At 43.6% G+C, this 14,293-nt stretch overlaps 1 protein-coding gene across 10 annotated transcripts; it reads left to right on the forward strand.

Annotated features, from left to right (window-relative positions):
* Positions 1 to 1,022: 1,022 nt before the first annotated feature.
* On the forward strand, positions 1,023 to 13,442 carry ap2m1b (adaptor related protein complex 2 subunit mu 1b). Of its 10 annotated transcripts, none has more exons than XM_031573511.2 (14): positions 1,023 to 1,249; positions 3,011 to 3,124; positions 3,463 to 3,468; positions 6,693 to 6,958; positions 7,831 to 7,913; positions 8,272 to 8,277; positions 8,392 to 8,527; positions 8,809 to 8,959; positions 9,740 to 9,754; positions 10,431 to 10,553; positions 10,713 to 10,848; positions 10,939 to 11,036; positions 11,151 to 11,262; positions 11,395 to 13,442. In XM_031573511.2, the coding sequence occupies exons 2-14, from the start codon at positions 3,051 to 3,053 to the stop codon at positions 11,527 to 11,529; spliced, it is 1,341 nt and encodes a 446-aa protein (XP_031429371.1). In that variant the 5' UTR covers positions 1,023 to 1,249; positions 3,011 to 3,050; the 3' UTR covers positions 11,530 to 13,442. The 10 variants fall into 10 exon arrangements, with proteins under 10 accessions (XP_031429371.1, XP_031429376.1, XP_012695261.1 ...); XM_031573515.2 differs by lacking the exon at positions 1,023 to 1,249 and adding an exon at positions 1,316 to 1,481; XM_031573513.2 differs by lacking the exon at positions 1,023 to 1,249 and adding an exon at positions 1,316 to 1,438.
* Positions 13,443 to 14,293: the final 851 nt, after the last annotated feature.

Genomic DNA, 14,293 nt, shown 5'->3' on the forward strand with positions numbered 1-14,293 from the left:
CTGGACTAGCTCAACATTTGTTACAGTAGTAAAATGTCTCTTGGGAAATGTTGTTGGTATATATATTCGCACAAAACATCATAGAATCTGTGTACACAGAAAAAACTGCCCCAGCAGGAAACATATTGTATAGGCTTGGGGGGGGGGGGGGGGGGGTCTGGATCATGTTCCATTCCCAAGCAAGTATTACTTTAGTCAAGATGCTTTTACAGTCTCAATTCATGTAGCCGACATCAGAAACGTCTTAATTTACATACTTTTTGGTGTAGATATGGGCTGCGATAGGCATAGCTTAAGTAGTCAATACAATGGTTTAATATAGATGACTGTGTGGCTTTTTGTGGGAAAGTGTTGTAAACTTTACAGATACGTAGATAAAAGGACAGAAAGACACGTAAGGAACTAATCTAATAGTTTTAGCTACAACGGCACAATGGGAATAAAACTCTTAAACCAATATCATAACGGGGTTTGCTCCACTAAGGAACTCAACAGAAAAAACATGCAAAATAACAGAACACATGTCCATCCCTGACCAAAGATGGACAGTTCACTTCACTTGGTCCCCGGGCGCTACAAGCTGCACACTGCTCCTGGGGGGTCCTTGAGGAAGGACGGTCCAGGATGGGAAAAAGCAGAAAATAAATTCACCGCGACCTCAGGCCTACCTGCGTGTGTGTGTGTGTGTGTGTGTGTGTGTGTGTCCTGTGTCGCCTCCATATATGCACGTGTGTGTTCCAGTGTGTCGTGTGTGCCATTAAAAACCTGACAAAGGTCTTAATTATTATAATAACCGTGGGGAGCGTCCTTAGCATGTGGAGTAGACAAGAGGATAGTCTATGACAGGGGGCTACTGCACAGAGAACGTAAACAGCTCATCTTATACAACCCATGTTTGGTCTATGGATATGACAAAACAGAAGACGAATTATAAATTAGACTGCATATAAAATCACTCCTTTGTGATGTGGCCGCGTTTTTAATTTAGAGAAGGCAGAGATTCACAAACTAGCCACGTCTGAGAGCCTCGGCCCCTTCTGTACTCGCTGTCACGTCATTGCGTCGGGTCAGCTGACAGGGAGGCTTCGAAGGAGGGAGCGGTCGACATCTTGACGGGCAGATGACTGAAACTGACCGTGAGACAAAGCGAGTTGGGGAGCATCTTGTGAGCAATTGGAGATTCCAGGGGTACCGATTTTATTTGTGGTGAACGACGACAGCCCGGTATTAGGTTGTGAACGAGAAAGAGGTAAAGATACTGATGACAGAGAGGCTGCTTTGGATATACTGCTGAAAGAGCGGACGAGTCAGTCGTGACAAAATATTCAAATGATCTAGTAGGCTGGCTAATGGCACAGCTAGCTAGTAAGCCTATGCTAGCCAGCTAGCTGTCTTATCTGCCTAACGTAAACGTTACTGGCTGGACCTGGCAAGCGAGGTAATGTGTCATTGAGTTAATTTTGCAGCAGAATATTCTTCAGGTACTGATTAAATCAATAATGTTATAGTAAGCTGTGTATTACTTGTAGTGACTTTGGGATTTAACATGCTAACCAACTTCGAGTCGACTCATGTTATCTCGTTATATTCGTGACTTTGAGTGAAATAAATTGAATATGGGGAAAGCTAACGTTAACGGTAGCCGTCGAATGTTGGCTAGCTATCCTGACAGCTAAAATGGTAAAGATAGTTTTCCGGTCAGGCATTTTGGTATTAGACAAGTTATATTCGCCTGCTAATTCATTGTCATTCATTAAATAGTGTAAGGACATCGAGTTCAGTCATAGGGTGTCCAGAACACATCAGTTGTGGCATTTATATGTGTCTTTACTTCACGCTGTGCCAGCACTTGTGTAGTTAGCTAGGTTAGGATACGTGACTGCTAGCTACCGACGATATCGTCGCAGTGGGCTTGTCCGTGCTTTAGGACGGCAGACATGTTGGACGCTTGGCGGCGAATATGGTCGATGATTGTATATCGGTCTCTGTGCATTATTTTTTAATTTGTCTTCGGGTTTGCTATTTAATTTAACCTCGTTTGCGCATCTAGTTGTCAACAATCGATGACAAACCTATATTTGACACCGGTGAGTCGGTAGCAACTAATGCTAACCTAATTGCTAACGTCAACCTAGCATAACTGCTTTCTTCAAACATTTATTATAGCATGTATTATGTCAGATAACGTGGAGTTAGTAAATACATTTAACTGTTCAGTGTTTTAAAATATATCTTCAGTCATGTCTGTGACACTGGCGTGTTTAGCTAGAATTGAACGGGGTTGTGTCAGTCAAATCGCTCTCGGCCAGTGTCTCTAAATAAAAAAAATTATCAGGTTATTAGTAACGTTCGATGGTAAGCTTACTAGCTAGTACCCTATACATTTCAACAGATAGACAAATAGTAATGTTATACAGGAGGATGGCTGTCTATGTAGCTGTGGTAATTTAACCCCACGTCATGGTATTTCGTATTGCAAGAAAACACCTTCATGTAGCTAATCAGTGTGTTCAAGATAGCTGGTGGTCGCAAACGAATTAGGTGTATGCCAAGGATTTAGATAGGATTGGGTGTAGTGGTCACATCATTCAGGGCTCTTGTGGATGTTTTTTTTTTTATGACCATTATGCCCATTCACAGAGGCATTTGTCATCAGCCTGGCATGCTACTGTTGAGTGTCTGCCCTGTCAGTGCCTCTGCCGTAATCGTATCAAGTATTTTTAGACGTTCCTGGACTGTGTGAGAGGGATTAGTGGAGCCCGTTGTGGGATGAACTCCAGGGTGTTCCTCCTGAGCTAATAATGGATACGAATCTGTTGGATATCTTCTGTGCCTCCTACTCACTGACATCCTTCTTTCTGTTCTCCATTGGATAACAGATCAATTGTCTGTGGATTCATGAAGTAGCTAAGAGCGCCTGTCAGAATATAGTGATAAAGGCTCTGTGTGTGTTGTGGTTGCTTGTGTTTTTTTTTTTGTCTTATCTAATAGGTCTGTCTGTTTCTTGCAGTTGTTTCATCATGTTGCATGAAGACTAAATAATTGCCACCATGATTGGAGGACTGTTCATCTATAACCACAAGGGGGAGGTGTTGATCTCCCGAGTCTACCGGGATGACATAGGGTGAGTGGTGGGCTGGAGCATGGAATTGGGAATATCATTCTTCTTTTTTTTTCCTCTCCTCATTTTGTGGCTCGTGTTATTCATCCACACCCTCTTTGCCCAAGCATGTGTGTCTTAGTGACCTCAGTGTTTCCCCTAGCTTTCGTTGGGTCTCTTCCTGAGTGGACAGTATTCTGTATGATGTAGTAGGAAGTCTGCCGCTACTTCCTTTCTTTCTCTTCTCAGGTCACTCTGGCCCTCATTCTCAATTTTTTTTGTGTGTCCTTTCTCCTTGTGTTTCCCTTCCTTTTTCCTGGCACCCTTTTTCCTCTTGTCCATATCTTCATTGGCCTTTGTAGGAATAGGTAAGCTGTGCCTAGCCTTTCAGTCGGCCTCCCTTTCCCCCTACTAAGCCCCACAGCCCATAAGCAGCATGCTGACTGTAGTGTTGCTGCACTGCACTGCTCTGACCCCTTCCCCTGTTTTGCATTGCTGCACAGCACTGTGATACGGCAGGAAGCACTCGGATACTTGTTATGTGATCGTGCAAGCAATCACATCGTTCTTCTTAAGGTTTATTGTTATTATAATTATCACACTCGTTTTTGGTGCTGCTTCACCTCTGCTTCACCTCTGACAGTTGTTACCACAGGTCTGGCCTAAATGTGTAGTGCACTTGTATGCAACTTTTTGATAGGCCTTGTTATTTTAAAATTTCTGTTTTAAATTAAAATTGACCTTGAAAATTAATGGGGGGATGTTATTTGTCTCTAGTGACATGATTAAGAAGTGTAATTTTCACAGCACTGCAGCTTTGCTACATGCCAGGCTAAGAAGCATTGTTTGCCAAGCAGTGCAGCTTAGCTACATGACTCAGTAAATTAAACTCAAGATGGAGTCGACAGTTGGATTTTCCTCTGAACTTACTGACACTCGACGAAATGGCTTAATTGAAGCTGTAATTGTCAGATGAAAATCAGTGCGCCTGTTGATTAATTAAAGCTAATAGTTCAGCTGACGTTTTGCTTGTGTTCATTCAAGTAACATTACAAGGTAGACTGAATATCAGCAGCTGACTAGTCAGTGCCTTTGCATTCTAGATAGCTAATGTAAGCTATTTTAAGTTAACCTGGAAAGCCGGCAGTTAAAACAAATTAAAGTTTCTAACGTTAAAGTGTGTTAAGTTAATTACGTTGTGGTGATTCAAGAAGACAAGGCAACTCGAAAAGCGAATTGGCTCACAGTTAGTTAGTTAGCAAGTAACTGCTAGTTAGCAAGCTGCTAGCCACTTAAGTTACCTGATTGCCATGGCACCAGCATAGGTTTTTAGCCTAAATCAGTTTTTAATTATTGAATACACACATCATCATCATTGTTTATTCAGGGAGAAATTGACTGAGCACAGGGCTCTTTTGCAGCAATGCCCTGATTGAGGCTACATAGTACAGAAGAACAATACATAAACAAACCATAACAAAACGAAACAGACAAAATAAATAAAAAAACACATTAAACAACTCAGAAATTAAGTACATGCACACACATAGTTTGTGTTTAACGGAATCTACAAGAATACATCAACATATAGCACTTAAGCCGTCATAAAATGCATGTATTATCTAACTAATATCAGCTGTGTTATTGAAATACATGGGATGAAAGTGGTTATGGTTTTCAGCAGATGTTTTTTTCCAAAATGTCCTACAAAACAAACAGAAACAGAAAAAAAACTAGATGAACAACAACCAAAGCAGTATGCACAGTTCAACAAATTGCTTATAAGAGTATTGTATATCAGATCATAGTAAATTAACAATAATAATAACTATTATAATATAAAAAATGTTTTTTAATTTGTAATTAATATCTATTTAATATTTAAATAGCAGAGTGTGTGTCGTCTGCCATGTGTGCCGGAATGTCCTAACCTTTTCCAATAGGGCGAAGTGTTAATATCCATGTAATTGCTTAGGTTACACTATGCAACAGCTGACTGTTCTTATCGCAAGTTTTATTGTAATGTATTACCGTTACGCTTGCCGTGACCTTTCCTAACCTGAAGAGGAGAAACTTAAGATGGCGATTGCCCCCCCCCCCCCCCCGGAAAGGGGGAGGAAAAGTGAAGGGCGGCAATCGCCAAGGGGCGAGGTGTGAGTCTGAAATTGCCCAGCCCGCTCTCGGGGCATCAGGGAAGACTTTGATAACTGCTGAGAACCGTTAGAAGTGTCGTTTCCATGGTTACCATCGCTCCGAACCCCTGTGCCACTGCTGTCACATAGCCAGAACTGTTATTGTGTGGTGTGGTGTGTATGTGTGTGAGGGCGAGAGAGTTGTGTCTGTGTGTTGGTGCGAAATGCCGTGTGTGTGTGTGTGTGTGTGTGTGTGTGTGTGTGTGTGTGTGTGTGTGTGTGTGTGTGTGTGTGTGTGTGTGTGTGTGTGTGTGTGTGTGTGTGTGTGTGTGTGTGTGTGTGTGTGTGTGTGTGTGTGTGTGCTTGTTGGGGATGAATGTATGCCTCATCAGAGTGAGTCACCAGTGTGCACTGAGCTGAGAGACAAGCCCGGAGTGGAGGGGGGATGGGAGAAGAGTATGGAGTATAGAAGGAAGGGCCTTCATTTGACTTGCTCTACCACAGCTCTGCTGACAAAGGTGGCTGTATTGACTGAATGTGTAATACTCAAGTCCTCATTGGAGCAGCTGAGTCTCTGTTACAGATGGGCAAAAAAGCACCACCAAGCTCGTTTTAAATAAAAATAAATAAATAAAAGCTTGATGCCTGGAAATTAAACCCCATGTTGTGGAGGGGTTGTTGTGTTGAGCAACAATTCCGAAGGGGTTGAAGGAATGATTTTACAAATACTCAATCTGTTCCGTCATAAGAATTCACAGTTCATGGTCCCACGCCTATCACCACTCGCTCACAGCGACTCCATTCGAGGTGGTGATTTCGCTCATATCAGAGGCAGCACAATGTCTGAGGTTAGGGGAACAGTTAGGGAAGATGGCTGGTGATTTTTAGAGGGTGTGGCAAGGGTTAGAGTCTAGCCTGATAAAAGCTCCATACTATTTTTTGTCATTTGGTAATGTAGTTTGGATACTTCACATTCCACCACACTTCTTTACAAAACCAGTGTGTAGCTGCCTACTATGATTAATGCAAGTTGCGTAGTCCTCACATCCACGCCACATTTATGGGGAAACGGTTTTATTCATTCATTTATGTATGTGTGTGTTTCACGGGCTGGGACACTAGCATATACTGTACTATATAAGCTATTGTAAAATACTTTGTTGTTGTTCATTTTCTTTTGGTGTGTTTTTCACCAGAAACATGCACCTTGTTTTCACTCCTCGTCTGTTTTTTGCACTTTAAATCTCCTGTCATGATCCAGACCACATGCTTCCTTTCTTCTGTCTTTGGGCTGAGATGGACTTTACTCTTACCCCCTCCATGTGTCTTTCCCTTCTCCCCACTAGCTCATATTGTTCTTCTGCCTTAGTTATTGTTATTGTCTTTTATTGCCCAATCCATCTCTTCTCAATAGGCATTAAGGTTTATCTCTTGTCTCACTCTGTGCGTTCTGTCCGCAGGCGTAATGCGGTGGACGCGTTCCGTGTGAACGTGATCCACGCCCGGCAGCAGGTGCGCTCCCCCGTCAACAACATCGCCCGCACCAGCTTTTTCCACGTCAAGCGCTCCAACATCTGGCTGGCGGCCGTCACCAAGCAGAACGTCAATGCCGCCATGGTGTTTGAGTTTCTCTACAAGATGTGTGACGTCATGACCGCCTACTTCGGCAAGATCAGCGAGGAGAACATCAAAAACAACTTTGTGCTGATCTACGAGCTGCTGGATGGTAAAGTGTCCTTTTGCCTCTCTCGCAGCTTTAAGTTAATGAATGACTCAGCATACAAATGAACGAATCAATGAAGAAAAACAAAGGGTGTAGTGTATTGCACATGATCCTTTTTTTTCTCCAAGTATGAGATAACGGCTGTTATAATATCAGAATTTGTCTGTCGACACATTGCTGACCTTGGTCATTCAGAAGCACCCATCACATGAAAGTGGTGATGCTGGATTGTTGTTATTACGTTGCTGACATTAAAACGCAGCATCTTCCTACAGCAGATGACTGGTTGTTTCCGCTGAGCATGTTGTTTCTGTAGGTTGTCGGACATAAATGCTGCTGTTCACAGCCCAGGCGGCGGGTCTTTGCATCGACGTGGTGTTCACCCTGGAGGCTGCGTTAATGGAATTTTCCACTGTGCGGTGGTTTTTTTAGGTTTTGATTTTTATGGCCGATGAGATGAGAAAATCAAAACCTAAAGAAAATACCGCGCAGTCGCACATCTCCTTCAGACTGCTGATGGACCATGCAGTTTCTCCTTACTCGCTTATTCTTAACCTCGTCCGAGGAATTAATCAGCCACACACACTCACAGCCACTACAGAGAGCTCTGTTATATTCCACATTGTTTAATTCAGGGGTTGCTGACATCTTGTGGGTGTAGGTGGGGAAACCATAAGGAATTAGCACCTGTAATGTCAGTAATGATTGCTGCCTGATCAGATTGAATTGAATTGAAATTGTATTGAAAGCCTTTATTTAAAAAAAGTAATTTTGGGATTGAGCAAATTTTAATAAGTGCTTTACCTGCCATTGTATTTTAACACGTATGAGTATGGGCACGTTAAAATTAGTTCCTGAATCTCTTCACTCTGCAGAGATCCTAGACTTCGGATACCCCCAGAACTCTGAGACAGGGGCACTGAAGACCTTCATCACCCAGCAGGGCATTAAGAGCCAGGTGGGTAGCTTCTGCACTTTCAGAGTAACGATATCCGAAACCAGCAGCCCCTTGGCAGAGTGAAGTCACAAATACGGACACCCCTGGAGGGTTTCTAGTCGCTGCTTCTGTTTCATTCATTTTAATTCGTTGTTGGTGGTCCAGTGCAGACGGGCAGAGTTTGGTCAGACGGATGGACTGTAATCGAGTTTCAATGCGGCAACAGGTGTTGCTGTCTAGTCTGGCAGATACATGGGATCAGGATGCTGTAATGACATTACTTCCTCCATATTTCTGATGATCTGTTTTTTTGCTTCTTCATGCTCCATGGTGCACTATGGTGCTGATATTCTCTTCCTTCTGACGTGCTTCCCTCCAGCATCATGTAAGCATATTTCATCAATGATTTACACTACTGAACAAACATCTGAAACATGTCTAGTTTACAGTTTTACTCTAATGAAACTTGTGCTCAATAAGAATCTCCCTTCCCCTGCAGACGAAAGAGGAGCAGTCCCAGATTACCAGCCAGGTGACTGGGCAGATTGGCTGGCGGCGTGAGGGCATCAAGTACCGACGCAACGAGCTTTTCCTGGACGTTCTGGAGAGCGTTAACCTGCTCATGTCTCCTCAAGGTAACCCCCACCAATATGTTGTTGTATTTAAAATGTGCAGTGGTCTTTGTCCCAGTGTGGTAACACATCTTCTCAGGACCTAGGGAGTTTTCACTTCAATATGGAACTAAGGCTAGAATCGGTAGAATGCCCCAAAGTCCTGTTTCTTCTACTTGAAACCTGCAAGTAAAATAAATATGCCCCCTTGGGGATCCCCACGTTTGAATAGAAAAGATGCTGATATACGGGCATTGTGTGATCAAGGTACCGGTTTCTTTGACCTGCCTTTGTGCTGTTTTCAGGTCAGGTTCTGAGTGCGCATGTGTCGGGCCGTGTGGTCATGAAGAGCTACCTGAGTGGCATGCCCGAGTGCAAGTTTGGCATGAACGACAAGATCATCATCGACAAGCAGGGCAAAGGTGGCACCACCACCACCGACGAAGCAGGCAAGAGGTAAGACGCAACTAATGGCCAAGCACCTACCAATAGATATCCTAATTCTCTGAGGAAAGTCATGTAGGAGGAGAATATGCACCGTTGTACATAGTGAGTGAGTATCGGTGTAGTTGAAATGAAGAATATTGTACAAAATGTCATGAGTGGGTATAAATTATCATATGAACAAATGGTAGGAGCTGAGAAGATGTTTAATGCTTTGAAATAACTAGTGCTACTGGTTATTGAGAGATACCTTGTCCTGTTTCATGTAGTTATCGAGAAGATCACATACCACAACATGGCTTGTATTTCCACTGTATTTACAGTGGGTAATGCCTTGATTGCTGAAAAGCAGCAGATATATTTTAGAGTTCAAGCAGACCGTTGTGCCTTAGACTTATCTGTACGGTTGAATAGAGTGTGTTTCATGTCCATTAGGTCACATGGGGTCGTGTTTATGGATCAATGTAATAGATTTTTCCCTTGATGGATTGATTGTTGTATTGTATTGTATGTGGAAGTGTGGGTGTAGGTTTCCCATATCCATCACATCATCTATTGCTCCATGACTTTGTGTTCATCCTGATTTAATAGACCTCTAATGTAACTTTGTACTACTTAAGTTCTTGGTGATGCATAAGCCATGCAGTTTCTTTCTTTTTTTTTAAACTTTTTTCACCATTGAAGTGTAGGTTGTGGTGTTTTCTTTTGTTGTTGTTGTTTTAAGTTGTGGTGTTTTGTTTCTTGATTTTTGTTGTTTTGTGTATTTTCTTCTCTCTCTGTGCTGGACCTCAGTGATCTGGGGGGCAGGTAGCGTACTCACCCAGGCCATACTAGTCCTCGTCGTTGTCTGTTTGTCGTTGTCTGTCTGTCGTTGTCTGTCTGTCTTTGTCGTTGTCTGAGTGTGTGTACCATGCTTTGGAAGTCAGTGACTGTTGGTACAGTCGTCCTTTGCATTGCACTTCATGTGTCTGTAGATTTACTGTGCTGTTTAGTGAGGGATTGACATTGTGTGTGTGTGTGTGTGTGTGTGGGGCGCTCTTGTGGCTGTGCTAATTTGCTGTGCTCCTCTTATTTCATGAATTACCCATAATTCCCTGTGTTGCCACATCATACTAACCATGTAACCACTAGAAAACACAAGTGATTGTGTGACTTGCAAAATAACTAAGATACAATACTATTGGGGGCTTTACGGGGCTTTTCTCTCTCTGTATGTGTGTGATAATTGCAGCAGAATTGGCAGTTTGACTTACAGACAGTTTCCATTGTGATCGCACTCTCCTTAACCCCCTAAACAGTCAGGCTCCATTGATCTCTAAATTCATGTCTTCAGACTGAAGCCTTAATGATGGGTTTTGTCCTCACCCCCTCTAGTAGTGTACCACCTCTTTGTCTTGCGGTATCTCCTCCAACCCTCCTTGTCTCTCTCTATCTCTATCTCTCTCTCTCTCTCTCTCTCTCTCTCTCTCTCTCTCTCTCTAAGCTCTGGGAAGCAGGCCATAGCGATCGATGACTGCACATTCCATCAGTGTGTGCGTCTCAGCAAGTTTGACACGGAGCGCAGCATCAGCTTCATCCCCCCAGATGGAGAGTATGAACTCATGAGGTCAGTGTGTGTTTGTGTCTCTCTTTCTGTCCCACACACATACACAAAGTGACCTTGATGTATCTGTGTGTCTGAAATAGCATACTGTCAGCTCATTTGTTAGTGATTTTCAATATGCAGCGTATTGATCGCTTTAGCATGTTTCATGTTTGTCCTCAGATATCGCACCACTAAAGACATCATCCTGCCGTTCCGGGTGATTCCGTTGGTGAGGGAGGTGGGTCGCACCAAACTGGAAGTGAAGGTGGTGATCAAGTCCAACTTCAAACCCTCACTGTTGGCACAGAAGATTGAGGTAAGTCTGCCTTAGCTTCAGACAGATGTCTTGTACTCAAAGTCTCAGTTGTATATTTGGTCTTACAAATTCCATGGTTGTTCCCCCTAGGTGCGCATACCCACTCCACTCAACACTAGCGGGGTGCAGGTCATCTGCATGAAGGGCAAGGCCAAATACAAGGCCAGCGAAAACGCCATTGTGTGGAAGTAAGTGACCACACGTCCTCTCCTCACCCGGCGCTTTTTCATCACAGTTTCTCATGTGAAGATGATAAGTGAATAAGCACTAATGTGTCCCACTCCATCTACCCTGTGTGTCAGGATCAAGCGCATGGCTGGCATGAAGGAGTCTCAGATCAGTGCTGAGATTGAGCTGCTGCCCACAAATGATAAGAAGAAGTGGGCCCGTCCACCCATCTCCATGAACTTCGAGGTCCGTTCCCCTTACCTGCATCACGCCATCCATTTCTTCTCCGTGTCTATGATCCTTTGCTTGTTGTGGTAGTGCTGAATAGTATTTTGCTGTTTTGTTGACTCCCTCGCTTTTTTAATTTTCCCTCACCAGGTGCCCTTCGCTCCTTCAGGGCTCAAGGTGCGTTACCTGAAGGTCTTCGAGCCAAAGCTGAACTACAGCGACCATGATGTCATTAAATGGGTGCGCTACATTGGACGCAGCGGCATCTACGAGACGCGCTGCTAACCGGCTTTGGCTGGTGGGAGTCGGAGACTGGAACTAGAAAGGAGTGAATGGGCAAGAGCTGATGGGTTTCTTCCTCTCCTGGTCTCTCTCTTCTTCACCTTCTCCCCCACCATGGGAGCTGTCTAAACACCCTGACAGCAAAGCAACAAAGAAAGAAAGACAGAAAGAAAGAAAAGCATTCCTGAAAGTATTCTGGGTGTCATTTACACTGAGTTAATTCAGACCTGTCCTGTTGAGGCGTCAACCAAGGAATACTCAGATAGGGCTTTTGTGTGTTGGGGGAGGAGGCGTCAGCAGTGGACGCTAAAGGAGAGGGAAATGAAGAAGGTCTCGTAGTGCCATTCTCTACACAGGAACACCATCCCTACTCGACAAGTCCACTGTTCCGTTCCCTTACCCCCTGATATTCCGCTAAGCCTTCCAGCACCCCTTCCGCTAGGCTACCCCTCTTTAGCTCTGTAGTGAAGACGTGCTTCCTGATCCCAGGCATAGTCAGTGAGAGACTTTTCTATTCCTGTGGCATCCAGCACATCACCTGCCAACCCACCCTCTCCATCTCTGCTGTTGTAATGAAACCTTAGGATGTAGTGTATAGTCAGTTTACGGGCATACCTTGTAACAAGTTGAGCCCCTATTCCTCTCAAATCATTTTTTTTAATTTTTTTTTTTTACTTAATTTTGTTTTTGTACCGCATCTCAACTTGTGTATTAATTCTATATTGTCTGCGTTTTGTATTGTGTTGGTTGTGTGCAACAGCCTCTTTCTATATCTTGGATGTTGTATGAATGCCATCTCCTGCTCTCCTTTCTATCGCTTGTCAGCCCCCCTCCTATCCACTTGTTCAGTAGCTGTAAGCTCTAAATGCCACCGTTGTTGATCCACTGGCGCAGATGATAATGATGCAATCTTCTGCTGTTGTTTTGCTGTTTTTTTTACGTGCGGTTTTCTCTCTGTGACCAAAATTTTCAGAAGTGTGAGAACAAAAAGATTTAAAAAAAGGAGAGTATATAAATACATATATATAGATATCTGAAAAAGGATCTAGGTAAACTACCAAGCAGACTTTAAAAGTGGGTTTAAACCAGAGTATCTGCAGTCAGTTTTAGTGTTTGTGTAGGAGTCTATTGGGCTGGTCTGTGTGTGTTATGTATGTTTGTGTTTTCGTGTCTGGGTTTGAGCTCCTTGGTCCAAGACCTGCTCCACATCTCTCAATGGTATAAAAGTCGTGCCCTCTGCCCTGCAAACCCTCACTTTGCCCTGGGTGAGCATGGCACTGTGTGACCCTTTGGAGCATCTGTAGTGAAGGCCAAACTCTCTGCACTGATGACCTACATCTTTGACCACAAGTTTACAACTGTCCATTTAGACTTAATCTTTAAATAACTCTACCACAAGGCACAGCACCACACCAAGGGCATCTCATTCAAAATGCCAAGGGCAACCATCCCTGTTTTAAAGGGTGGTCCTCTCTTGCCAGCATCCCTTCAAATCTGAATCATGTATTTGGTTTCATCCATGTTGCAGCCCTTTGAAATATTCAGCAGGGTTTGGAAAGATAAAGGAAGCTTGGCGCTCAACTGCTGCACTCTGCTTTTATTTTTATTTTAAAACATCAATTTTTCCCTGAACAAACAGCAGCCCTGTATTTGCCACTACTAACCCTAATAGAACACTACAGTTGGTCTGGGTATCTTAGGATGGCTCACAATGGTGTCATAACATTCCCAATCTCCCCTCTCTCACAGTCTCACACACATTTGGCTCAGCCCTGTCTTACTGTGCCCTGAGCGATTGTCAGTAACTGTCTTGGGGGTGACTCATTTCTATTGGCTTCAGTGTCTGATCTACATTTGGTAACTTTGTGACTGTCCAGTTAATCCTAACAATAATAATAAAAAAAAAAGTAACCAACTACACGTGTCTTGTCTTTACGTGTGTCTGTTTATCTTGACACTGACAAAAATGTGTGCCTTTGTAATGAAAGAAGTTGATGTTTTAGAATCCATGTCAACTTAATGTCAGCAAGCTTTTGTAATATATTTTAGTCGTTTGTGTGTGTGTGTGTGGGATTCCTTGCACATGCCATCTGTGAGAGACGGAGTAAGCTGAGGTCACTGCATGATTACACTAGCCTACTGAAAGGACGGACCGCTCGACGGACGGATAGACTGATGGCTAATTAAACTCTCGTTCCTCAAAGCCCGTGAAAGAGGATCTCCTGTCCCGGTTTTTCTTCTCTTGCTCCCTCCTTCCGCCCCTCTTTCCTTTGCGCTCTGCTCTTTCCCAGGGTGAGTGACAGCGAAGGGTCAAGCGGCCTCCAGTTCCGCAGTCACCTGGAGTTCAGCCAAGTGCCGGGCAGGCAGCCAAGTTCAAAATGAGGGGTGGAAGTTATGAGGCTACCATTCAGGTGCCCTTCACTAAAATCTGTCTACGCACAGGTTCGGGAATTTCGTGCCATTTTATTTAGAGCGCACCCCATAGTACCACGACAAGGACGCTCAAAATGTATTTGTGAGGGGAAGAATTGTAGTGCAGGGCAAAGAGTAAGGCAATGTCTTTTCTATTTGGTAGCTCATTTCTTTAATGAAATACAGTGTCGATGTGTACACATTTTTGTCTGGAAGTCTGTATCGAAAACGAGTGTTTCTTGTTTAGGCTACTCTCCTGTCAATTCCCTGTGTTTTACTCGATGGAAAACCTATGTGATCAGTCATCACTTTCTAGGGAGGAAGCAGACAGTATTCATGCCCCTGGGCTGGCGCT

Source organism: Clupea harengus, chromosome 9, assembly GCF_900700415.2.
Source record: "Clupea harengus chromosome 9, Ch_v2.0.2, whole genome shotgun sequence".
NCBI classification, from domain to species: Eukaryota; Metazoa; Chordata; class Actinopteri; order Clupeiformes; family Clupeidae; genus Clupea; species Clupea harengus.